Source organism: Sus scrofa, chromosome Y (genome assembly GCF_054392235.1).
Source record: "Sus scrofa isolate SSC_HxYL_T2T_F1_AM1 chromosome Y, Sscrofa_HxYL_maternal_Yorkshire_Landrace_v2.0, whole genome shotgun sequence".
Taxonomy (NCBI): domain Eukaryota; kingdom Metazoa; phylum Chordata; class Mammalia; order Artiodactyla; family Suidae; genus Sus; species Sus scrofa.
The window spans coordinates 16872850-16900815 of record NC_139402.1 but is presented as its reverse complement, the minus strand read 5'-3'; the positions used below and the strand labels follow the sequence as shown (position 1 = coordinate 16900815).

The 27966-nt window shown below is 41.3% G+C and overlaps 1 protein-coding gene across 1 annotated transcript in view; it reads left to right on the top strand.

Moving 5' to 3' along the window:
* LOC146394408 (uncharacterized) overlaps nucleotides 1-27966 on the top strand; it is a 61378-nt gene that overhangs the window by 28875 nt on the left and 4537 nt on the right. The window contains exon 5 of the mRNA XM_085009149.1: nucleotides 26636-26778. Within this exon, the coding sequence (XP_084865275.1) occupies nucleotides 26636-26778 (143 nt within the window). The remainder of the gene's footprint in view (nucleotides 1-26635; nucleotides 26779-27966) is intronic.

Genomic DNA, 27966 nt, shown 5'->3' with positions numbered 1-27966 from the left:
TGAAACTTTCTACTGACAGGAAAATCACAGACTTGGAGAATAGCCTTGTGGTTGCCATGGGTGGTGAATGGGATGGATTGGGAGCTTGGGGTTAATAGATGCAAACTATTGTTTTTGGAATGGATCAGCAATGAGATCCTGCTATGAGGCACTGAGAACTCAGTCTAGTCACTTATGATGGAGCATAATAACAGGAGAAAAATGAATGTATACATGTATGTGTAACTTGGTCACCATGCTGTACAGTAGGGAAAAATTGTATTGGGGAAATAAGAAACATTAGAACAAAAAAGAAAAGAAAAAAGTATAAAATGATAAAAATAGTAAGTAAATTTGAGGAGGCTGTTAGTTTGTTCAAGGGTGATCACTATTTTTTGTACCTTTCAAATGAGTTTATGTATTATTTTTTAGAATTAAAGAAGCAGGACAAAATAAATGAAAATATGATTAAATCCGAAATTACATGATAGGCAAATAATTTGGTGTTTATTGACTAAATTAAAATATAATTTTCAAAGTAGAGATGCATGAAATAAAGATCTTTCAAATGTTTTTACATCTCTGTTATCAAGAAATATTAACCCTGGATATTACTTCATTCCAACAGGTGTGTACAGACCATTAAAAATTACTATAAATTGTTCACAAAACTTAAACAGGAGAAGAAAGAGCGTTGAAGTTAGCATCAGAAGAGGAAAGATGATGCTGAAAAGGGACATTGCAATGTCAAGCCATGGTGTTTTATGCATTGCCAGGCTTTCAGTTGCATCAGCAATCCATGGCCTTACTGGTTCTAGTCCACAATTAGTTTCTTAGTTGTATATAACACTTACTGTAAGAGAGTATCCTTTGGGGAGAGGTAAATTTGGTTATTTTAAACTAGTGCTGGAAGTGATAGACTGGGTATAAAAACACGATAGTAGAAATTCAGAAGTTGAAATATTTATTCCTACCATGAGTGCACTAAAATTTTATGTGGTTGATTTTTTTGATTTTTTTTTTGGGGGGGGAGTTCAGAGTATAAATATATGAAGCTGGAATTAAGAGAAAATTAATACTAAACATTGGAAATAATTTATTTGATCAATTCTTAAAGGAGAAATCAAATGATATAATATTTTAACTATCCAGCAGAAAAAAGTAATATTCCATCTCAAATATTTTTAGTATGGTATGATTTTTTGATTAAGAGTTCTTCCGGTAATAAACTAGAAAGTATGAAAGATTGAAACATTCAAAATAGCCTAAGACTAAATTTTTATTAAATGTACCATTTTTTCTCTATTGAATATAATGGCCGTTACATGTATCTACATGTGGATGGACTGGAATAGAACTATACACATATAAATTGACCAGTGTCAAATTCTGGTCAGTTAAAGTGTGCTATATTTACATCAGATTACATGAGAGCACTCAATTAGGGGACATGTGTAAAGTACACACAGGCCACCTTTTCAATGCCTTTCCAATTTCCTAGAATTCTGCCATTTCAAAATAGAAAGACTAAGAAAAAATTAACAGATATGTGCACATGTTCTTTTAAGTTTTACTACTTAAAAAGAAAAAAAATTAAACAAGTGAAGGATAGAATAATGATAGACAGTAATTAGCTCTACAGATAAAACACATCAGACTTTCATTTAGCATTAAGAAAGAAGTGCTCAATAAACAGTTTTTTAAGGAAGCGTCATTGCTTATTTTCAAAGTTAACTGAAACATATTGAGTAACACTTCATTCAATGATATAAAGAGAGAAGTTGTAGTAAATTGTCACAATCCTGTTTGACATTACGTGGTATCTGAAATGATTTGTAAAAACTGTTACAATATCAATCATTATAATTCACTTTTTTTTTGGAACACAGAAATGTTAGTTAGGAAACGTCACAGATGATTTCAGTATATTTAGGATAAACTATACCCATTTTAGGGCCAAAGAGGGACTTTCTCAAAGAAATAGATCATACGAGGCCATAAATTAAAACAAAACCAATTAGGTACCCGTTTTCACATATACTCTATCACTTAAGTTTATTAAACATTTAGTGATAAACTTAGGGTTCTAAGCAAACCCAACACTAGGGAACCATGAGAAAAGGGTGAGATAAGTAGTTATGTTTTGGAGTAGACTAATCTCATATGGGTACTCCTGTGAGAAAGCATTTTCAGGAAACTATAGCATATGTAAAGTAAAGATATCAAGGTAAATTTGTATTTGGGAATTTAATAGGTAGCGCTTAATCTGCAACTTTCCCTTTTAATTATACTTAGTCATTGTGCTTAGGAGTATAGAAGCTTTATAGCATAGAAGGAGAGCAATTGTACTAAAGGAATGTGTAGGCAGTCTGTCTGATACTGTGCAAGTGAAAACCTTTTGGCAAGTTTCTTAATTCCTGTGTTCTTGCATCTAAGAAAGAAAATGTAGACACCCATTGATAGAATTGTGAAAATTACATGAGATAATACATTTCAGGTACTTAAAACTTTGTCAAGTCCATGGAAGCACTTCATGTAGATTTGTATATAGACATATTGACTTATTTTTATTATGTTCATAAATTAGATGACCTATGAAGGTCCACTCTAGCTTGGTGTAATTCCTCCAAATGATAAAGTGAATATTGAGAATGTTCTATTTAATCTCCTTTTACATTTTTTTGGCTGAGACAACTCACCTGAAAATCAATATTGTATATACCTTTCCTAGAATTAAATATTCACCTCAATATTGTATTTAGTTAAGTTGTATTTAACATACATAAATGATATTGGATGTACCCTGTTGATCTTCTGTTGGGTTCTGGTGCTCTTAAAGTTATAAACTAGGAGTTCCAATTGTGGCTCAGAGGCTAAGGACCCAATGTAGGGTCTGTGAGGATGTGGGTACAATCACAGTGGGTTAAAGTTTAAAGGAAACCTCCTGAAAGGAAATTAAATGTGCTACTCCAGTAAACATACAGCTTTTAAGAAAGTGAAATTGACCTATTGCTGATGTGGAGAATGTTTCCATGATCTTGATAGATCACATAAGAAAAAAAAATTCCTTTAGGTAAAGCCCAATCCAGAGAAAGAGAGGTGAGGATAACCCAGAATCTACAGCATGTTATCCTGAATAACTACCTAGGATAATTCATGAAGGAAACACATAATCTGAACAAGAGATTTTCAGTGTGGACAAAGCAGCCTTCTAGTGGGAAAAGATTGCAGAGAGATCTTTCAAGCTAGAGAGGAAGAGTCAATGCTTGGCCTCAAAAGACAAACTGACACTCTTGTTAGGGGCAAAGGCAGTGTGTGGCTTTGAGTCAAAGCCAACGTTCATTCACCATTTGGGACATCCTCGAGCTCTAAAGAATTAGGCTAACTTCACACTTCCTGTGCTCTGTTATATGTGACACCAAATCCTGGATGACAGCACAACTGTTTACACTACCGATTTGAATTTTTTTAAACCTGCTCTTGAGACATGTGGCTCAAGCCAAAAAAAAAAGGCAAGACCCTCCACCAGCAAAATGCAATGACCAGCTAAATGTTCAAATGCTACTTCACATTACAAAAATAATGTATTTTACAATTAAGGGAGGTACATTTTTAGACATAGTACAATTGCATAAAACTTAACAGATCACTGTACATTTCAGCAAATTTTATATGCACTGGGAAGCCAAATAAATTAAGTGATTCTATTTTGATATTTGTTTTATTAGACTGGTTCGGGAAAAAACCAAAATATCTCCAAGCTATGCCTGAAGATATTACCCTATAGCTAACTATTGTCATGATGCTGATTATTAGGTCTCCAGAACATATTCATCTTATAACTTGTCCAATAGCTTTGATGAATATCTTTCCATTTCTACTAAACTTCACACATTCCACTTCACTGTTTCTATATGTTAGGATTTTCTTCTCAAAGATATAAGTGAGATCATACTCACTTTTATTCGTGTATCTCCAACTTATTTCACACAGCATAATATCTGCAAGGTCCATCCGTTTTGATTCAAAAGACAGCATTTCATTATTTTTATGAGTGAATATTTCACTGCATTTTCTGTGCCATATTTCAATTACCCATCTATTATACCTAAGCATGATTTTTTGAAGTGAAATTTTTAATTTCCTTTTTAATTATTTCCCAGTTGAATTTTTCTACGTTACAGCATGATGACCCAGTAACACATACATGTACACATTCTATTTTCTCATGTTATCATGCTCTGTAACAAGGGACTGGATATAGTTCCCAGTGCTACACAGGAGGATTTCATTGCTAATCCAATACAAATGCAAGAGTTTGCATCTATTAACCCCAAGCTCCACATCCATCCACTCCCACCACAACACCTGACAACAAAAATCTATTCTCCAAGTCCATGATTTTCTTATCTGTGGAAAGTTTCATTTGTGCCATATATTAGATGCCATATTTAAGTGATATTATATGGTATTTGTCTTTCTCTTTCTGACTTACTTCACTCAGAATGAGAGTCTCTAGTTCCATCCACATTGTCACAAAAAGCATTATTGCATTCTTTTTATGGCTGAGTAGTACTCCATTGCGTGTATATACCACCTCTTCCTAATCCAATCATCTGTTGATAGATATTTGTATCATTTCCATGGGAATAGATCTGCAATGAACATGTGGGTACATGTGTTTTTTTAAGGAAAGTTCTGTCCAGATATCTGCACAGAATCTGTAAGATTGCTGGCTCATATGCTGCTTCTACATATTGCCTAAAGTACCTCCATACTGTTCTCCATAGTGGTTGTACCAGCATACATTCCCATGAAGAGTGCAGGAGGGTTCACTTTTCCCCACAACACCTCCAGCACTTGTTCTTTGTGGACTTATAAATGATGGCTATTCTGTCTGGTGTGAGGTGGTATCTCACAGTTCTTTTCATTTGCATTTCTCTAATAAACAGGAATGCTGACCACTTTTTAATGAGCTTGTTGTCCATATGTATGTCTTCCCTGGAGAAATGTGTCTTCAGGGCTTTGCCCATTTTTCTGTTGGGTTGTTAGCTTTTTTGCTGTTGAGTTGTATAAGTTGCTTATATATTCTAGAGACTAAGCCCTTATCCATTGCATCATTTGCAACTGTTTTCTTCCATTCTATAAGCTGTCTTTTTGGTCTCTATTAGGTTTCCTTTGCTGTGCAAAAGCTTATCAGTATGATTTGATGCTACTGGTTTATCTTTGCTTTTATTTCTGTGGATTTGGGAGACTGACCTGAGAAAATATTCATAAGGTTGATGTCAGAGAATCTTTTGCTGATGTTCTCGTCTAGGAGTTGGATGGTGTGCTGACTTATATTTAAGTCTTTCAGCATTTTGAGTTTATTTTGGTGCATGGTGTGAGGGTGTGTTCTAGTTTCATTGACTTGCATGTAGCTCTCCAGTTTTCCCAGCAATGCTTGCTGAATAGACTTTCTTTTTCCCATTTTATGGTCTTGCCTCCTTTGTAAATGATTAATTTACACATGCGTGTCTGAGTTTATTTCGGTGTTCTCTATTCTGGTCCTTTGGTCTGCCTGTCTGTTTTGGTACCAGTACCACACTGTCTGGATGTTTGTGGCTTTGTAATAGTGCCAGAGGTCTGGGAGACAGATGTCTCCTGCTTGGTTTTTGTTCCTCAGCATTGTTTTGGCAATTCTGGGTCTCTGGTGGTTCCATGTGAATTTTTGGATTGCTTGTTCTAGTTCTGTGAAAGATGTCATGAGTAATTTGATAGAAATTTCATTGAATCTTTAGATTGCTTTGGGTAGTATGCCCATCTTTACAATATCAATATTTCCAAACCAGGCACATGGAGTATATTTCTATTTCTTTGCATCTTCTTTAATTTCCATGATTAATATTTAATATTTCTTAGAATATAAGTCTTTTACCTCCTTGGTCCCATGTATTCCCAGGTATTTGATTTTTTGTCCTGCCATTTTAAAAGGTGCTGCTTTTTGTGTATTCCTTTTCTAAAATTCCATTTTTAGTAGAGAGAAACATGACTTATATCTGAATGGTCACCTGATATCCTCGTACGTTGCTGAATTTGTTGATCAGTTCAAGCATTTTTTGTGTTGAGTCCTTAGGGTTTTCTATATACAGTATCATGGCATCTGCATAAGTGGCAGTTTTACCTCTTCTCTTCCTATATGGATGCCTTTTATTTCTTTTTTTATCTGGTTGCTGTGGCTAGGACTTCCAGCCCTATGTTGAATAACAGTGGTGAGAGTGAGCATCCCTGTCTTTTTCCAGATTTTAGTGGAAAGTCTTTTAGCTTTCCTCTACTGAGTAGTACCTCACTGTGTGTTTAATTATGTTAAGGTATGTTCCCTCTATACCCACGTTGGTAAGGTATGTTCCCTCTATACCCATTTTGATCACAAATGGATGTTGGCCTTTGTCAAATGCTTTCTCTCCATCTATTGAGATGATTGTGTGGACATTCTCTGATTCCACCATCACCCTAAATACCAAAACCAGAAAAAGTTTCCACGAAAAAGAAAACTATAGGCCAATGTCTTTGATGAACATAGAGGCATAAATTGTCCATAAAATTATGGCCATCCTAATCCAACAACATATAAAGAAGACCATACACAGAGAAAGTAAAATACATGATGTTCATTTTGCCTGAGATGTTTCTTCTCTAAACAATTAGAGCTTTGATCAAAATGTGTTGGAGACCACTGAACAGCTGAACTGTGCAGAAGGCAGATATCTGTGGGATGCAGAGGTTTAAAGTAGAGGGTCTCCTTCAAGGACAGGATATTCATGTTATTCTGTAAACAACTGCACTATGTCCAAAGACTACCCCCTTGGATATCACTAAGAAGAAAATCGTATCTTTGCCTATGGCCATTCCTGACCAATAATCTAGTAATCTTCCTATATCCCTCTACAACTAATCTCCTTGCCTTCCTTAATAAAAGTCCTATGGGCTAAATCCTAGGCCCCACTGGTTCTGTGGAACAGAGTGTCACCTCATCTCCCACTTTCTAAATGTAAAGTAGTCTTGTGTGTTTTGAAGAGGCAACCCTCTTCCAGGTTTCCCCATTGCCATGCAGTGCTGGCCACAGCAGAACATTTTAAGAATCCTGTGAAAATTTTCTGGGTTATATTTATCTAGGTTATTGAAATTTTAGGTTCGCAATATTCCACTGTTTTGTCGATCCCAGGGAGTTATTCTAGTTTATCATGGTGATTCTTTAATGTCCTATTGAATTTCCTTGGCTAGAATTGTTGACAATTTTTGAATCTATGTTTACTAGGATATTGGCCTGTAGGTTTTAGTTCTTCTTCTATTCTTTTCCGGTTTTGGTATGAAAGTAATGCTGCTTTTACAAGATGAGACTGAGAGTGTTTCCTCATTTTTAGTTATTTGGAAGAGTTGGAGAAGGACTGCTAGTGATTCTCCATTAAATACTTTTTTGGATTCATCAAAGTGCTTCTCTTTCTTCGGAGAGTGTTGGATATGGCTTCCATGTCCTAAATAATTTTTGGTTATGTTCAAATATGGTTATTTCTTCCTAATTCTGTTCTGGTACATTGTGTGTTGAGGGAGGAGGATGAAGATGGTGCAAGAGTCAGATGTTGCACTCACATTCTCCCACAACCACTAAATATAAACACATCTACATGTAGAACAATTCACACAGATCATCTAGTGAACCCTGACAGAAGATATTAAACCTCCACAAAGGCAAGAACCTCTTGAAAATTGGGGAGAACAAATTTAGGAAAAAAAAAATAGAGAAAGGGAATGAGGACGGAAAAAGGATTCCTGAGAGGGAGTTGAGAATCACAGAAGGAACCCACACCTGCAAGTCACCTAACCAACTGGGAAGTCAACCAAAATATAGGGACCTCATGGTGCCAGAGGAAAGCACCACAGCTGTACTGAGGAGGGCAAACAGAGTGAGATCCACACAGATCCTCTGCACCACCACCCCAAACACCACAGCTTGAGATGGTCAGGTGGGGTGTGTGTGTTCTGAGACTCAGCCTCTGAAGGTCAGTTCCAGAGAGAGGACAAGGTTGGTTGTGTGGAGACACCTGGAGGTGTCAGAGAGCAGTGCACCATGGGCAGGTGAGTCAAACACCACAGCTGAGGGAGCCTGGGAGGAAGTCTGGACCCTAAGAAGAATCAAGGCCCCTCTGTTTGGGATGGCAAAAGGAGGAGGGGTGAATCACCATAGAAAATGCTTTCCTAGCACACATATGGAATCCCAGAGGGTTTGGTGCCTCTGGGGCAGGCTATGGTTGGCAAGAGAACACTTACACGGGTTAGGGGACACAAGATGTTTCTTGAGTTGACGAAAGGGTGGTGTGGGAGCTAAGCACAATGTGGTGGCTCTTACATGAGCTATAGGTGGTGGTGACAAACAACAGTCATCATTTCAGAAGCCATAGAGGCATGGCTCGTTGCTTCTTAGCATCACTGAGCAGGCTCCACCTGCGGCTACAGTCACCTCAGAGGTTGGCAAAAAGGGCGAACTGCAACCGGGCACCACACTTCGTTGCTCTCACTCCCCTGGGAACAAGCATGCCCTGCTGCTGCCACTGCTAAATGCTCCAGTCAGTGCTCACACATGCTCAATCAGTGTCACTGCCCAGGTTCTTGCAACTAGGAGCAGCCTGTGTGGCACCTCTTACCTGGGCTAAGCCATATGGGTTGCTGCTTGCATGAACTAAAGCTGCCATGGTCAACCACCACGATTACCTCTGATCACATGTAGGTGTGACCTGACTCCACTTGGGCCTCATGAACAGCCACCACGTGCAGCCACAATCACCACAGAGGGTGCCTCATAGAGGGTACTGTGATTAGAAAGCAACCATTTTTGCCATCACTCTAATGGGAACTCACACACCCTGACACTGTAAATGCCAAAAGCTCTGGGCACCGCCTAAATCTGCCTGAGACTCAAGACCACTTCCCAGGGCCCTGCAACTGGAAGTTGTTGATGCCATCCTGCTGCAGGTGCTTGCTATTGTCAAGAGCCTAGCAACCAGGCGCTGACCACTATCCCTCCTCATTGCCTCCTTCTCCCTGGAAACATCCTCTGCACACTGGGGATAACAGCCTGCTCACACTGAAGAGTCACCAAATGTCTAAACACTCTTGTGAATAATAGATAGCAACACCTAACAAATTATCAAGGGAAGCTCTTGCATAGGCAGAGCCCTCCTAGACAAGAGTTTGATTTCCCTAAACTCACAGAAAAAGGAAAATGTAAGCAAAGTGAAGACGCTCAGGAACAGTTCCCAGTTAAAGAAACAGGATAATTCACTTGGAGAATAAAACAGAAGTCTGCAGTCTAAGAGTCACTGAGTTCAAAAGGGAGGTAGTGAAAATATTGAGGGAATTAATGTTGAATATGAAGGAACTGAGAGTGGATCTATAGGGTAACACAGATTATTTTACAAACCAACTAGAAAATATATGGAGAATAAAAGAATCATTAGAAAATTCAACGTCAGAGTTGCAAGTGAGTGAAAAACAAAAAGAACCGAATGAATAATGCAGAGAAACAAAATAGGGTCTTGGACAATAGAAAAATAGAAGTCACTAGTCAGGAGACCAAGCATAAAGCCATAAAGCATAAAATAAAAGCAAAAATCTGTGGCATAATACCAAGCAGACCAATCTATGTCTACCACAGATTCCAGAAGAGGAAGACCAAGAGAAGTGGACTCGAAATATATTTGAAGAAATAATGGCTAAAATCTTTCCAAATTTAAAGCAAACACATACCAAGATGCAGGAAGCACAGAGGATCCCAAACATGTTGAAACCAAACAAGTCCACACTAAGACAAACTATGTTGAAAATGGGAAAAATTTTAAAATAGAGAAAGGGTACTAAAGGCAGCAAGAGAAAGAGACAATAAGGAAGATTTCATTATAGTAAATCACAAAGGCTCTCATCTGATCTCTCCTTAGAAACACCGCAGGTCAGAAGAGAGTGGCAATTTACACTCAAAGTTCTAAAAAGGAAAATTCTGCAGCCTAGAATAATCTACCCAGCAAGAATATCCTTTAAAAGGGAAGGAGAAATGAAGAATTCCTTCCACAAACAAAAGAGAAAATAGGACAGCAGTAGTAAACCATTCTAAAGGAAATACTGAAAGGTCTTCTCTAAATAAAAAAGAAGAGATAAGAAATAGGCTGGAGGAAGTCACAATTGGATAGCAATCGCTTAAATGAGCAGATATACAGTTTTAAAAGGAAAAAAGTTGTATTTTAAACTGACAAAACACCGAAGAAGAGCAAAATGACAAACATGATGATTAATAAAAAAATAAAATCATAGAATGTGAGGAAGGAAAGTAAGAAACTCTAGATGCTATTTTTTAAAAATATTATATGACTATCTGACAAAAGTCAGCATATATAGGAAATGCTTAACATACTTGAAAAACAGGGTAAACGCAAATCAAACCCGAGTATTATATTTACAAATCTAAAAAGAAAGTACCCAAGCATAAAACAAATGAAAATCATACAGCCCCACCCCCAAAAAAGGAGGAATTATGGAGAAAAATAGAATAAACTGGAAAACAAGGTTTTTAAATGGCAATGAACCAGGATTAGGATGTAATTCCCTGTGGACACGAATGTGTTAACAAAGCTGTTTTACATCCTTCTCTGGTGTCCTCTGAGGTGATTTCTGGGAATTCTACAATGGTGCAGGTGATCAGATAGATTAGCATGCAAAAGTAAATAAACAAACCAAAAAAGGGGGGGGGGAATATACTACAGACAGATCTGATCTGCAAGAACTATGAATGGAAGACAGCTTCACAATTGGTGGGTCATAGAGATAACATCTAAATGAATCAATTATAATGTCAGAAAGTAGAAACAATGAATATCTCAAAAGGAAGAGATAAAAACATATATGGAAGGTATCCCGTAGAGAACAAAAGAGATAAAAATAAAGCATATATAACCTAAATATAATGTAAATAAGTAGATACAGTAAAAATTTTCAGATGATGTAATTAAACCCCCAAAGTTGTGATTAAAAAATGTCCTTTCCACACCTAATCCATAGAAAGATCAACCAAATCAGAGGGATCTCCAAATGCAGAGACGAGTGCAGCAATAAGTCTGAGATCTGAAGATCAGTGTGAAAACTGAACAGATCATCCAAACTACTGGCAGAGTCACCAAACATGGGGATGCTGGGGTGGGGGCTGGGCAGCAAGACCTCGGCTCCAGAGGTTATTCCCTGGGAACAGGCTGGGATGGGTGGTGCAGCCATGGTGCTTTGGGGACTGGGAACCATTCCGTAGGGTGGGTAGGGCAGAGACCACTCCAGGGGACTAGGAAGCAGTCTGTTGGTTTGGAAGCAGAAACTGTTTGAGGAATTAGGAACCAATTGGTCAGGTTGGCAGGGAAGAGACCAACCTGGGAGTCCAGGAAGTGGTCTGTCATATCGGCGGGTCAGAGACTGCCTGGGAGTCTAGAAAGTGGAGCATTGCGGGTGGAGGGAGCAATATGTTAAGGGCTGGAGAGTGGAAAGCCACATCAAAGGGAACCTGGGAGAAGAGCTGGATCTGCAGGAGAGACAAGGCACCAGATTTGGGAAGGGTAGAGGAGGAGGTGTGGGCTGACATAGAATACACCCCACACCACAGCGAGGTCACTTGCCTGCCAGCTATCAGAAATCCGTGCTTCCCACTGCATCCCCTCTCCCCCTATGCCATGCTAGAGTGCCAGACCTGAGACTGCCGGCCATCCGAGAGGGATGTCCTCAGCATTTGTGGCAAGCTGACCCTGCCCTGGCCTGCCTAAACTCTGGAGGTACTACATTCCTGTGGAGCAGCTGCCAGGACTGCCAGCCCTCTGGAAAAGGACCTCAGCCCAGAAAAGCTAGAACAAGTTCGCCCAGCCATGCAAAATCTGCCTCCATTCTAAGGTGGTCCTGCCAATCCCAGCTGCCCTGGGGAAGAGCCCAGTGGGTTCTCAGCATCCCAGCTAGCCGCTCCCACCCTTGGGGGGTTCTGCACTCCTGTGCTATAGCTTCCCAGTAGTGTCAGCCCCCTGCAAGAGCCCCCACCATCCAGAAAGCTAGAACAACCTTGACCTGGCTGTGCAAAATCTGCCTCCATTCTGAGATGGTCCTCCCAATTCAGCAGCCCTGGGGAAGTGCCCCTTAGTTTCTCAGTGGCCCAGCAAGCCACGCCCACATTCAGGGGGTGCTGCACTCCTGAGGAAGAACTGGCCCACACTGGCAGCCCCCTGCAAGAACACCCACAGCTCAGAAAATCTAGAAAAGCTCAGCCCAGCCATGCAAAATCTTCCTCCATTCCGAGGAGGTCCTGCTAATTCAGCTGACCTGGGGAAGAGCCCCTTGGTTTCTCAGCAGCCCAGCTAGCTGATCTCATCCTTGGGGGTTCTGCACTCCTGTGGAACTGCTACCCAGCACTGCCAGCCACCTGCAAGAGACCCTATAGCCCAGAAAATCTAGACCAAGCTCGTCTTGGATGTGAAAAATCTGCCTCTATTCTGAGGTGGTCCTTCCAATTCAGCAGACCTGGGAAAGAGCCCCTTGGGTTCTTAGGGGCCCAGAATACTGCTCCCACTCTCATGGGTGCAGCACCATTGTGGAACAGCCGCTCAGCACCACCAGCTGCCTGGAAGAGCCCACAGCCCTAGAACATCAGAGAGAGACCTACCCAGCCATGTGAAACCTTCTTGCATTGTGGTGAAGAGCTCCAAGTCAGGTCTGCCATCAGAAAGTCCTCCTTTGCTTCAGAGAGACACTGTCAGCCCTGCCCACCCTGAGGAAAAGCCATGCTGCCTCAAAGACCAACCAACCATGCCAGCCTTTGGGAAGCATTCCAAAGCAGTGCCAAGGCAAACCCTTTCCAGCAATGGGGAGTCAAGCTGTACCAAGAAAAAGAAAACAGGAAGCAAGATGAAGAAGCAGAGAAACCACCTGCAGTTAAACCAACAGGAGAACTCACCTAAAGCAATCAACAAGGAAACAAACTTCTGCAGTCTGACAGACTTGTATTTCAAAAGAGAAATAGTGAAAATACTGAAGGAATGAAGACAAGATATGAACCAGTCATGCAGATGTCCTCAGAATGGAACAAAAAAATATAAGGAAGAGTCTAGAAAACTACAAAGTTCATTGGCAGAGATACGAACTGAACAAAAGGCAGTGAAAACCAGTATGAACAATACAGAAGGACAAATTAGTGATGGGGAAGATAGAATAATGGAAATCACACAATCAGGTCAGCAGACAGAAAACCAAATCAAAAAAGAGGAAAGCCAATACAAGAGACTTATGGGATAATATAAAGTGGACCAATCTACACATCATAGGAATTACACAAGGAGTAGAAAAAGATAAGGGGATGGAATATATATTTGAAGAAATTATCGCTGGAAACTTCCCAATCATAAAGGACACTGAATTCAAGATACAGAAAGCACAGAGATCTGAAAACTAGTTGAACCCAAATAGACACACACCAAAACACATTTTAAGAAAAATGGCAAAAATTAGTGATAAAGAGAGGATCCTAAAGGCAGCAAGAGAAAAGCAGAATGTTACATACAAGGGGGGGGGGCATAACGCTCAAAGGCTTCAAGCAATATTGCAAAGCCACAGTCATCAAAACAGTGTGGTACTGGTATCAAAACAGACAGACAGAGCAACGGAACAGAATAGAGAACCTGGAAATAAACCCTGACACCTATGGGCAATTCATCTTTGACAAGGGAGGCAAGAACATAAAATGGGAAAAAGAAAGTCTATTCAGCAAGCATTGCTGGGAAACATGGACAGCTGCATGCAAATCAATGAAACGAGAACACACCCTCACACCATGCACCAAAATAAACTCCAAGTGGCTGACAGACTGAAATAGAAGACAGGACACCATCAAACTCCTAGAAGAGAATATAGGCAAAACACTCTCTGACATCAACCTCATGAATATTTTCTCAGCTCATTCTCCCAAGGCAACAGAAATAAGAGCAGAATTAACCCAAAGGGACCTAACCAAACTCTTTGTTTACTTCTTTATTGGCTGCTCCATGGTATAGAGTACAGGAAAAGTGATTTTACCTTCACCCTGAAACTTCCTGAGCCTGGTACTGAAACGAGGATCTTTACACCTGTCACTGTGTCATCACTCTCCTGGCCTCCTCTTTTCACCTTGCTAAGTTACCTCTTCGTTTGTAGAATCCCCTTCCCATGCACATTCTCTCTGCAAGTTAAACTGTACACATCTGGATAAATATAACTAAAGACAGAACCTATATGGAAGACGGCGGAATAGAAGGACTGGAGTTCAACTTATCTCCTAAAAACAACAAAGTTCACAACTAAAGACTGAGCATTCTTCACCCAAATGGGCTGGAAACAATAAAAAAGACATCCTACTCCAGAAGAAAAAGAGGAGTCCACATCAAGAGGTAGGAGGGGTAATTTCATGATATAAACAACCCCATACCTCCGGGGGGGGGAAGCTCCTCAGACTGGAAACTAACCGGCCCACAGAGACTCACCTACAGGAGAGAGAGTTCTGAGCCCCACATCAAACTCTCCCATGTGGGGATCTGGCACGGGGAGAAAGAGTCCCTGGAGTATCTGGCATTGAAGGCCAGTGGGGCTTGTGTGCAGGAGCTCCACAGAACTGCAGGAAACGGAGACCCCATTCTTCAAAGGCGCACACAAACTTCCACATGCACTGGGTCCCAGAGCAAAGCACAGTGTCCATGGGAGTCTGGGTCAACCTTGACCACAGTACTTGGAGGACATCCTGGGAAAACAGGGGTGAACGTGGCTTGTTGTGAGGGAAGGACATTGAAAGCAACATTCTTGGGAATATTCAGCAGCCACACGTTTCTCTGGAGGTGGCCATTTTGGGAAAATTACAGGCCCCACCAGTCAGTCAGCTGCTGAGGGGCCCCAGGACAAACAACAACCCAGGTGGGATCACAACCCTGCCCCTCAGTATACAGCCTACCTAAAGACCCCTCAGGCACACAGCTGCCTCTAATCCCATCTAGACACTAAGCCCCACCCACCAGAGGGATTAGAATCGGCTCCACCTACCAGGGGACAGGCATCAGCCCCTTCCATCAGAAAGCCTACAGCAAGCTCCCAAACTGATTCCAGCCACAGGGGGGGCATACATCAGAAGTAAGAGAGGTTACAACTCTGTTATCTATAAGAAGGTCGCCACACCAAGAACCTATAAACATGAAAAGACAGAGAACTATAACTCAGATGAGGGAGAAAGGGAAAACCCCAGAAAAACAGCTAGGCCATGAGGAGATTCTCAGCCTCCAGGAGAAAGACTTTATAGAGAGTTGATGCGGAAGATAATGCCAGACATTGGAAATAAACTGGAGGCCAAGTTGGATAACTTACAGGAAACACTGTCCAAAGAGATGCAAGATATAAATCTTAAACAAGAAGAGATGCAAAATACAACACCTGAAATAAAAAATTCACTCGAAGCAGCTAACAGCAGAATCCTGGAGGCCGAAGAATGAATAAGAAAGGTGGAGGACAGATCATTGGAAATTACGGATGTAGAACAGAAAAGAGAAAAAAGATTGAAAACAAACGAAGAGAGTCTCAGAGAACTCTGGGACAACATTAGAGGCACCAACATCCCTATTAGAGGGGTGCCAGAGGAGAAGAGAGAGAGAAGGCGACAGAAAAAAATATTCCAAGAGATAATAGCCAAAACCTCCGCTAACATGGGGAAGGAATCGCTCACTCAAATCCAGGAAGCACAACGAGTACCATATAAAATAAACCCAAGGAGACACACCCCAAGACACATATCAATCAAACTGACCCAAATTAAAGACAAAGAGAAAATCTTGACAGCAGCTAGGGAAATGAAACACATAGCATACAGGGAAACCCAACAAGGGTATCGGCAGATTTTTCAACAGAAACTCTGCAGGCCCAGAAGGGAGTGGCACGATGTACTTAACATGATGAAAGGAAAAAACCTCCAACCAAGATTCCTCTACCCATCAAGGCTCTCGTTCAGATTTGAAGGAGAAAGCAAAACCTTCACAGATAAGCCAAAGCTGAGAGAATTCAGCGACACGAAACCAGCCTTACAACAAACACTAGAGGAAATTCTATAGGCGGAAAAGAACAAGAGAAGACGGGAAGAAAAAAGAGCAGCAAAAACAAATCCAAAGTAATTAATAAAATGGCAATAAGAACATACATATCAATAATCACCTGTAATGTGAATGGACTAAATCCCCCAGCCAAAAGACGTAGATGGGCTGAATGGATACAAAAACAAGACCCGTATATATGCTGTCATCAAGAGACCCATAGGGACACACACAAATTGAAAGGGAGAGGATGGAAGAAACTATTTCATGCAAACAGGGATCAACAGAAAGCTGGAGGAGCAAGACTGATATCAGACTTTAAAATGAAGAATACTTTCAGGGACAAAGAAGGCCAATTACATAATGACCAAAGGATCAATCCATGAAGATGATATAACAATTTTAAATATCTATGCACCCAACGCAGGTTCACCACTATATATAAGGCAACTGCTAACAACCTTAAAAGGACAAACGGTCAATAACACAATCATCGTGGGGGACTTGAACACCCCACTTACAGCAATGCACAGATCAACCAGACAGAAAATCAATAAGGAAACACAGGTCCTGAATGATGCATTAAACAAGATGGACTTAAGAGACATTTATAGGACATTTTATCCAAAAGCAATGGAATACACATTCTTCTCAAGTGCACATGGAACAGTCTCTAACATGGATCACATCCTGGGCTACAAATCCAACCTCGGTAACTTCAAGAAAATCGAAATCACATCAAGCATCTTATCTGACAACAACGCTATACGGCCGGAAATCAACAACAAGCAAAAAACTGCAAAAAACGAAAACACATGGAGGCGAAACAACATGCTACTCAACAAGCAATGGATCACTGAAGCAATCAAAGAGAAAATTGAAAGTTACCGGCAGCAAATGACAACAAGATACAACACTCCAAAACCCTTGGGATGCAGCAAAAGCTGATCTAAGAGGAAAGTTTATATCAAAACAAGCCCACCTCAGGAAACAAGAAAAAGCTCAAATAAACAAGACAGCTTTACATCTGAAGCAGCTAGAGCAAGAAGAACAGACAAGACCTAAAGTTAGTAGAAGGAAGGAAATCATAATGAGCAGAGCAGAAATCAATGAAATAGAAACAAAGAAACCCATCGAAAAGATGAATGAAACGAAAAGCTGGTTCTTTGAAAAGATCAACAAAATTGACAACCCCCTAGCCAGACTTATCAAGCAAAAAAGAGAGAGGATTCAAATCAATCAAATTAGAAATGAAAAAGGAGATGTAACACGGGCATCACAGAAATACAAAAGATCCTAAGAGACTACTATATGCAACTATATGCCAATAAAATGGAAAAACTAGAAGAAATGGGAAAATTCTTAGAAAAGAACGATCTTCCAAGACTAAACCAAGATGAAGTAGAAAAGACAAATGGACCAATCGCAAGAACTGAAATTGAAACGGTGATTTAAAAACTTCCAACCAACAAAAGTCCAGGGCCAGATGGCTTCACAGACGAATTCTATCAAACATTTAGAGAAGAGCTAACACCTCTCCTTCTGAATCTATTTCCAAAAATTCCAGAAGAAGGGATACTCCCAAACTCATTCTATCAGGCCACTATCACCCTGATACCACAACCAGACAAAGACACCACAAAAAAAGACAACTACACGCCAATTTCACTGATGAACATCAATGCAAAAATCCTCCACAACATACTAGCAAACCGCATCCAACAATACATTCAAAGGATTGGACATCATGATCAAGTGGGATTTATCCCAGGGATGCAAGGGCTCCTCAATATCCTCAAATCCATCAGGTGATACACCACATTCACAAACTGAAGAAGAAAAACCATACGATCCTCCCAACAGATGTGGAAATAAAGCCTTTGACAAAATCCAACACCCATTTCTGATAAAAAAAAAAACCCTTCAGAAAGTGGGCATAACAGGAACCTACCTCAACATGATAAAGGCCATATATGACAAACCCACAGCAAACATCATTCTCAATGGCGAAAAGCTGAAAGAATTCCCGTTGAGATCAGGAACAAGACAAGGATGTCCGCTCTCACCACTACTCTTCAACATTGTTCGGGAAGGCCTAGCCACAGCCATCAGAGAAATAAAAGAAATAAAAGGAATCCAAATTGGAAAGGAAGAAGTGAAACTATCCCTATTTGCAGATGACATGATACTATACCTAGAGAATCCTCAAGACTCTACCAGAAAACTGTTAGAGCTCATCCACCAAATTGGCAAAGTCGCAGGATACAAAATCAATACACAGAAATTGATGACCTTTCTATACACTAACAATGAAAGAGAAGAAAGAGAAATTAGGGAAGCAATCCCATTTACCATCGCATCCAAAAGAAAAATAATACCTAGGAGTAAACCTACCTAAAGAGGCAAAAGACCTGTATAAGCCATGGATGAAAGAAATCAAAGATGACACCAATAGATGGAAAGATATACCATGCTCGTGGATTGGAAGAGTTAATATTATCAAAATCACCATACTACCTAAGGCAATCTACAGATTCAATGCAATCCCTATCAAATCACCAAGGACAGTTTTCACGGAACTCGACCAAAATGTTTTAAAGTTTCTTTGGAAGCACAAAAGACCCACACTAGCCAAAGACATCCTGAAAAAGAACAATGGAGCTGGAAGAATCAGCCTCCCGGACTTCAGACTCTACTACAAAGCAACAATCATCAAAACCGCATAGTACTGTCACAAAGACAGAAATAGAGATCACTGGAACAGGGGAGAAAGCCCAGAGGTAAACCCACACACCTACAGCCAACTCATCTATGACAAAGGAGGCAAGAATATACAATGGAGAAAGGACAGCTGGTTCCGTAAGTGGTGCTGGGAAAACAGGACAGCCACATGGAAAAGGATGAAAAGAGAACACTCCCTAACACCATACACAAAAATGAACTCCACATGGATGAAAGATGCAGATATAAGACCAGACACTATCAGACTCCTGGAGGAAAACATAGGCCAAACACTCTGATATAAACGGTAGCAACATCTTCTCGGATCCACCTCTCACAGTATTGACAACACAAACAAAAAGGTACAAATGGGACCTAATCAAACTTCAACGCTTCTGCACAGCAAAGGAAACCCTAAACAAAACAAAAAAGACAACCCACAGAATGGGAGAAAATCTTTGCAAGTGAAGGGACTGACAAGGCATTCATGCCCAAAATTTATAAACACCTTCTGCAGCTCCACACCCACAAAACAAACAACCCCATCGAAAAACGGGAAGAAGATCTAAACAGACAGTTCTCCAAAGAAGACATACAGATGGCCAAGAAACACATGAAAGGATGTTCAACATCACTCATTATTAGAGAGATGCAAATCGAAACCTCTCTGAGGTACCACCTTACACCAGCCAGAATGCCCATCATCCAAAATCTACAAACAATCAGTGCTGGAGAGGGTGTGGAGAAAAAGGAACCCTAGTACACTGTTGGTGGGATTGTCAGTTGGTGCAACCACTGTGGGAAGCAGTATGGAGAGTGCTCAGAAAAGTAAACACAGAACTCCCATTGGATCCAGCAATCCCACTCCTGGGCATCTACCCAAAAAAGCCATGACTCACAAAGACATATGCACTCCAATGTTCATTGCAGCACTATTTTCAATAGCCAAGACATGGAAACAACCTAAATGTCCATCAACAGAGAAGTGGATCAAGAAGATGTGGTACATATACACAATGGAATATTACTCAGCCTTTAAAAGGAGCAAAATACTGGCATTTTTTTGCAACATGGATGGACCTAGAAACGATCATGCTAAGTGAAGTCAGCCATACAATGAGACACCAACAACAAATGCTTTCACTGATCTGTGGAATCTGAAAAAAGGATAGACTGAACTTCTCTGCAGAAGAGATGCTGACTCACAGACATTGAAAAAAATTGTGGTCTCTGGAGGAGACAGTTTGGTGGGTGGTGGGATGTGCTTGGGCTTTGGGATGGAAATCCTGTGGATTCAGATTGTTATGATCATTATACAACTACAGATGTGATAAATTCCTTTGAGAAATATATGTGTGTGTGTATGTGTACACACATATATATGATTAAAGACAATATTACCATCCAATTTAGGAAAGCTTCACATGACTAAGAGAAAGGAAACCACTGTGCATCAATGCTAAATAGTAAAGAGATGCAAAGCCCAAACTAAATCTCATTCGTTATACAGGTAAGTTCATACAACATATTAAAGGCGTCTTTTCAAGGTAAAACTTTTCACTCTCTCCTATGGTTGTGATTCAAGGTAGAGTTTGCAATTTGGAGCTCAGAGACACCTGAATTAGGCTCTCTTCCCCTGATAGCCACAAAGGTGACTTCTTTCATATATGATCCAGCCATTCTAGCACCCCAAAATTCTCAGCCACGGTTTAATGACGCATTTTAAATTCTTAACATGAACTCCTATTTTTTTCACATATACATAATATATTATCAGCCAATCCCCCACAAAATCTGCATGTGTAAATCTAAGGGGATGTCCTGTAAAGAAAATAGACACTAACATTCTCCAAAAAAAAAAAAAAAAATCAGAAGTAATCACTGTCAAATTTCATGAAACTTTATTTCGTGGAGTCTGTCTTCACGAAATGTTTAATGAAAGGAAAATTCACGACCATTTGTTAATACAAAGCATTCTGACTTAAGAACTGCATTACACTAAGACATAGTGCCAAACTAGACACTCTTTCTAGTTGTGAAAATATTCCGTCCTTAAATGTGATAAATATGGAAAGCATCATGTATTTTTGACACATATTAAATATTTACCAAAGCTGGAATGGGAAACCACTCACAACATTTTTGTAATACTTCTTTCAGCCATGAAGCCACAGAAATTCTTACCAAACATGAGGTCTCATTGTGCAAAGGAGCAGCTTGTTATCCCATATTAAGACCACTTCATAAAATCTAGGTCCTATTTTATGTTGATACTCCTATATTTCTGGACTCCTACACAGTAATGTTCAGAAAACCAGATCAATGCACCCAAACTGCTGAGACCCTTATATTTTCCAAATAAGAACCAACTCTCTGGAACAATGATGGCCCTGATTATCTTTTGGCTTTGTTGGTTTCACCCCACACCATACCTTGGCAAATTCTCACCCTCTCCACCTACCCCTCCATGACCCTATCTTGGAACATTCTCACCCTTTCCTCATATGCATCTTTTATAGCCTGAGGCTAAGCCTGACACTGGTTACCTCAGCCACAAGCCCCTAGGAAACCTGCAACCCCATAATGCCAGGAAGGCCTAGCCTTCTCACACATCCCCTGGCCATTTCCTGGTCACAAAACCTATGGGAAACCTCAATGCTCCTGACTCTATGCCCTTGTTACTTCCTCACCAAAACCCCGCCGCCTATTTCCTGTTCTAACAAAAGAAAAAAAAAAGACTATGATTCCATGTAATCTTGGATTATATCCTTTGGCTCTTTCAAGAATGGCAAGTTTCCTCTTACACACATACAAGTCGTTTTTCTTATAAACTCTCTTGTTATGACTTATCTCCTACTTGTTGTATTTCCTTAATGGTATGGGCCTTACATAAACACAAAATCTCTACTTCATGAATGCTTAGCATATATTGATAGACATACCAACAAGAATCGTATTTGCTGTGCTAATATGACTATGAAAATGTGAGGTTCCCAGCAGCGTGGAGACAGACCCCCATTGATCCCATATATGGCTGTTCAACTTGGAGACCTGCTATGGACAACCTCTCCCAGAATTGGATGCTCCGTTTGAGCAGCAAGAACCAACGGACTGAGGAAAACACCTGGAGGCATATGTTAACTTCTATAGTGATGAACTGCTCTCTGTCATGGGACTTGACCCCCTACTCCTCCCTTGACCTTCCCCTCCTCTTTCTTCATTGTTCCCATCAAAGATCCTGCCATGAACTCCCACCGCAGATTCCTGCCACAGATCCTTTATAAGCCTAGTCCCTCCTCACAGTCAAGGCTGGTGCCCTCCTGAGCCATTAATAAATCTCTCCTGTTTATCAAATGCCCTTGCCCACTCCTCCCTCAGCAAACTTCACATATGGTGCTAAACCCCAAGCGGGCATGATACGAGAATGGGAATCAGATCAGTGGGGCCCCAAACTCCTGGGTTTGAAAGCCAGAGAGCAGCAGGCAGGGGCAGCTCTTCCTGGCTTAACCTCTGGAACCCACCCAGGTTTGGGTCCCTGATCCAGGCACCTCTGCACCAGTCCTCTCCTGCTCAGCCAGGCAGGAACCCCTAACGGGGAATTCCACCTTTCCATGACTGATTCTGCATCCAGCACTTACCTTCTTATACTTGGATGAGAAAATATCACTTTTCTGGGTCTCCTGTCAGCATGGCTCTTGGGCCCCAGTTCCTCTGGCACATCAGAGTACAACCTTCTGCAACAAAGCATCACCCTAGGTTTGTAGAATGCATAGACACTTGGCCCCATCCCTCTCATCTGGGGACACCCACATCAGTGCAAAACCTCTCTCTCTGTCCCTCAGCATCCACTATCCAGACTTTAGAGACACTCAGCCTAAGAAGTGGCACTCCCTAAGGTGGCCCCTTCCTTAGCCCACGTCCCCTCTTAGTCCTCATCATGGTGAAGAAGCCCTCCACTCCTCCACAGAACACACCTCTTGGTTGCCTCTTACGGAATTTAGGTATTCCTAAGAGGAAATGTTACGTCCAAGCATCTTTACTTCTTCTGTAACTCCGTGTGCACAGGATAAACATTAGCTAATGGCTCTCAATGCTCCCAAAATGCCACTTTCAATTTTTTTCTATAGTGATGTTGTATTTGTTTTTCCATTATAGCTGGTCCACCGTGTTCTGTTCATGTTCTGCTTCATCACTGTACAGAGTGGTGAGCCCCTTCCACATGCATGTATGCATTCTTTTTTCTCCCTTTATCATGCTCCACCCTGAGGGACCAGACAGATTTCCTAGGGCTACACAGCAAGATCCCTTTGCTAATCCAATCCAAAGGCACTAGAAGGCATCTATTAACCCCAAGCACCCCATCCATCCCACTCCCTCCCTCTCCCTCTCCCCCTTGGCAACCACAAGTCCACATTCAATGTAAATAGCTTGAGTGACCTCAATAACATTTGTCACTGTAATGACGAGTGGAATGAAAGGCGCTGTCAGCCCACAGGCCTCCCTCTGTTCTCCCTGTTTCACATTTCAAATTCTTCTCCATCATTCATGTCATATTCCCTCTCATTCTGACAGCTCCTGCTTTGATCCTGCAGACCAATCTTCTCCACAATACAAATCTCTCCATGCCTCCAGCTCCCCCCCAACACAAAATCCTCCACTCCCCTACCCAAGTTGTCCTCAGCTTCTCCCCATCCTAACCCCTCTCTCTCTCTCCTCCTCATTCACAGTTCTGTACCCAGCTTCCTCCTTCTCCAAACACCTCCCAACCAGCTCCTTTGGTCCCTTGAGGGGGAGTTGCCAGCACTGGAGGGATTGTCCAGGTCCATGTCCCTATTTCCATGTCCAACCCCTCCCACTTAAATTGAAAAACAAAAAGATGAGACTCCTTCTCTTCTGATCCCTCCATCTACATTTAAGGAATTTGAACAAATCACTCAGTACTGTGACCTTACCTGCCATGGTGTTGATGTCGCCTTATCCTTCCTCCTCGACCTTGCGGAAAGGGAAAGGGTCTGCTTAGCCACTCAGGCCCACACAGATGACCTCTGCTGGCAAAACAAGAACCAAAGAGTGCGGGCGGTAGCAGTCCCAAGACAGGATCCAAACTGGGACTCTCCAGTCGATTCCCAGGCCTTCAGACACCAGAGTCACATGGTAACTTGTCTCATAGGAGGACTATGTGAAGCAGGTCTTAACTAAAAAAAGAAGAAGAAATTCATCAAAGCCCACATGAAAAACCTGCTCTCCTTCCTGATTAACAGAGGCACTTCAAAAAGATACATAGTTAGACCTTTCCCATTTGGAGGGAATCTTTCCTTCCACACTCCCTTCATCTCTCAGTCTGTCCCTGACATAAGGCACAGATTACAAAAGTGGGAGGATGGGCCTCAAACCCCTCAGCAGGATGTCCTCACCCTCACCTTCAAGGTCTTTAATAATCAGCATAAAGAGGCTGAAAGCCAACACTTAAAAAGAGATCGGGCTAAATACAAAATGCAGGCAACTGCCATTCAGGGCTCCCCCAAATATCAGCTCTCTCCCCTGGACAATGGCTCTAAGGCACTCCAGGCCCCTGCTGCAGGTGTGATAAGAGAGGCCACAGGAAACCTCTCAGGGGAGGGCCACACCCCTCCCTGCAGAGAGACCAGAATCCTTGGACCTCAACAGGCCAAGCCACCTTGGCAGGATCACAGAAGACTGAGGGTGCCCTGGAAACCCCTGGATCCCGGACCCACAACTACTCCTTGGGTGAAGCACCAGGTAACTCTGCTAGTTGTAGGTAAGCTGGTATCCTTTCTTATCAACACAGGGGCCACTTACTCAGCACAACCTGAATTAACAGGTCACAAACACCCCTCTCAAGTCTCTATTGTGCATGTTGGTGGTCTCATCTCCAAACCCTTACCAAAGCCCCTTCTAACCTGCACCTCAGCAGGGACACCCTTTAGCTGTTCTTTCCTGATATTAACCAAGTGCCCAGCCCCAACTCTTGGCAGAGATATTTTATCTAATTTCAGAGCCTCCCTCAGACTTCTCACTCCTGTCTCTCTTTCCGAGCCCTCTCTCCTCCCCCTTGCTCATCTAGAACATGATAAGCTACCTCTCCCAGCCTCCGTTCTTTTGCCCTGGGTGTGGGATACCTCCACCCATTCCATAGCTCAGCAGCTTGCTCCCATTCAAACTGAGTTAAAAGACCAGTCTGCAAACCTCTGCCAACCTCAATACAGGCCCCTGACCGAAGTCACTAATGGAATCGTAGGCATAACCAGGGTCCATGTCCCCTTCCCATGTCTGACCCGAACACTAAACTAATCCAGACCCGGGGACCAGTGAAGGGCATGCCATTCGTGCAGTCCCTTTTATCAGCCAGGCTTCCCCTGACAGACACATCTACAAATATCAGGACAGGGCCCACAAACTCCAGGCCTGGACTAATTGACAGGGCCTTTAAGACTCAGGGAAGAGGCTCCTAAGTTCTGAGGGAAATGTTTTCTGCCCTTAAGGAGACAAAGTCATCCCAAGAGAAATTTGCCTGTGTCCTTGAGATGCAGGTGTTCTGCCTGGACATCTGGAAGCCTTAGCTCCACCATCTTTCTGAAATAGAAATTTCAGGAATAGGGGTACATTTTGCAAGTTGAATTCTTAGGGTCAAGGAGAAATCGTATGTCTTTTTCTGTAAACATTATTAAAAGATGTTTAGCCACCTAGACAAGTGACCTTGATTTGTTCCATCTTTCAGGAACCCAATTTGAAGCCAGTGTCTCTTGTAGCTGATGGGTTTCACACAGGTGTACCTTATTCATGGCTGAGACTTTGGAATGGGAAATCTGAGCTTCCTGTTTTGTATGTATCATTGTTTGTGTTGTGCATGTATGGCCTTGCCAAAATTACTTCATCAAAAAGCTCTACTTAATTGGCTTGAAGGAAATTAAGCTCTTATACAAACTCCCAAAGTACATAAGGTAAGGTAATTTTAGATTCACATGAACTGGAAAATATTCCGTGTTAAATTAACATCTGATATTAAAGTTAAGTATGTTGATCTAACTTATATGGGCATGTCTTCAGAGTCATTGGCAGAAGCTTTTCTTATTGCACCTAGGTTTGATAAAAGTCAAATCGGATGCTGAGGCTTCAGTTACTAAGAAGGGACAGCAACATCACCTAAGACTTTTATCGGTGTTTTGGTGCTTTGCTGTGATGTTCTGTACCAGGAAACACATACTTTTTTAGAAATGATAAAAAGTCCATCCAGAGAAGTAGACGTTGTGTTTTCAGTAAAGAAGGAAGGAGGAATGGAATTGCATTTTATTAAGGGAACAGAAAGTAAGTCTGTCGTGTAGCTTGTTATTTTGAATGGAAAGGTAGCAGATAGAAAAATACAGACACACAAAGTGATGGAAGATTTCTGCGAAGTGGACACTAGACAGGATTTTCAAGCTTGGTCGGGACTACTTTATTTTTTAAAGTTAAAAAATAAACTGACTTTAAAGGTAAGCTCGTGTAAAACTTGAATTAGGTTTCTGCCTCTCTGCTAAAAGAAAGGTTTCTGAACCTTCTTAACCTTACCTTGTTCATACTCTTGATAACAGGTTACATGAATCGATTGGCCTTTAATTTGTATTTGCTTTTGAAATCCTTTGTTACGTTGGTTGAGTGACTAGGTAATGTTTTACAATAAAGTGAGATTCTACTTGGCCAGGTGTTTAAAATTTGCATTCTCTCTCTCTCTGTGTGTGTGTGTGTGTGTGTATTTGCAAATTTCCTAAGTGTAAATTACCGTGTTACAGGGGAGAAATTGTCGGATGGAAGGTATGAACCCAATCTATAAAGATATAGCTCACAACTTACTCCCTCCTTCTCAGACATTTGCCAACCTGATGACCTTGCAGCATGGGAAAAGTGTGCCCCTAAATCAGAGGAGGGAAGATAGGTAAGCAACAGCTGTGAATTCAAGAGCCATGACTGTGGGAAATCCAAGAGGCAGCTTGGTTCTTCCTGGCTCCCCAGAAAACCCATTAATGAAAAGAAATGCTTTGAAAATATGTTCTCCATTTGGGGTATTCCTTCTACAGGTCTAGGTTGACAATATCTGGTGAAAATGAGGATCATTTTAGAGACAATCTTGTGACTCACACTCTAGTTCTGTGTTTTGAGGTTAGGGTTCACTTTCTAAAACTCACTTCCCAAATAGTTCTTTGAGGCTGTGTTACAATATTTCAATGTTTAAGGGGGGTACAAAGAACATAGTCTCAGCATGGGAAGCTGAGTGCTGCAATCTGTCTCTGCGAGAATATCTGATGCCCCACGATAACCAGGGGGTTATACATTCTGGGAAAGTATCATTTAAAGGGTTGTCTCCAGCCTAGATGGAAGGTCTCTTATCGGGAATACTTAAGTACCATATGCACAAGCAAAGTGAATAAAATAACTCTGAAAATCTCTAGTTCCCTCTTAAGAAGGACATCCACATTGCACTGGTCTACAGAGAGAACTACTGACATCAAACTCACCCTAAAACAAGGCCCTAATAACAAAAACACCAATGCCTGGACAAAAAGAAGTCACCATCAGAAGGAGACCACTATGCCAAGAGTCCCCCCCCCCCCGACCACATGGTCATTTGTTGACCTTCTCATCTACCTTGGTGGGTTTCTCCCCTCCAAGGCTCTTCTCAGTGATGTTCCTAGGTGGGATCCCCTCACCTGTTCAACTAATACCTGCTCTCACAAGGGCACAATTATGTTTCCTTCAACTGTTACTCAAGCTCAATCAGCAAGTAAGACTTCAGCCAAGTGACATAACTCTTCTGGGCTACATTAATCGAAATTTAAAGGCTCCCTTGTGTTGGGAATGTTTAAACTATCTAGGGATAACCAGCCTAAGAACACTGGGGAATACAGCTGAGTGGACAAGCCAGAATAAAATTTCCTTTAAAGAGAAGGAACAGACTAATCCAGCTGAACAGCGATAAAACAGGGCTGTTTTGTGTGAAGCTTTTCAATTTTCATTTATGACTTTATGAATACTGCTTTCCACATTTTTTTAAGAGGCCACAAATATTTTCTTATGTTTTTCCACTCCTTACCAGAATCGGTTAATTTGTTTTTATTGACACAAA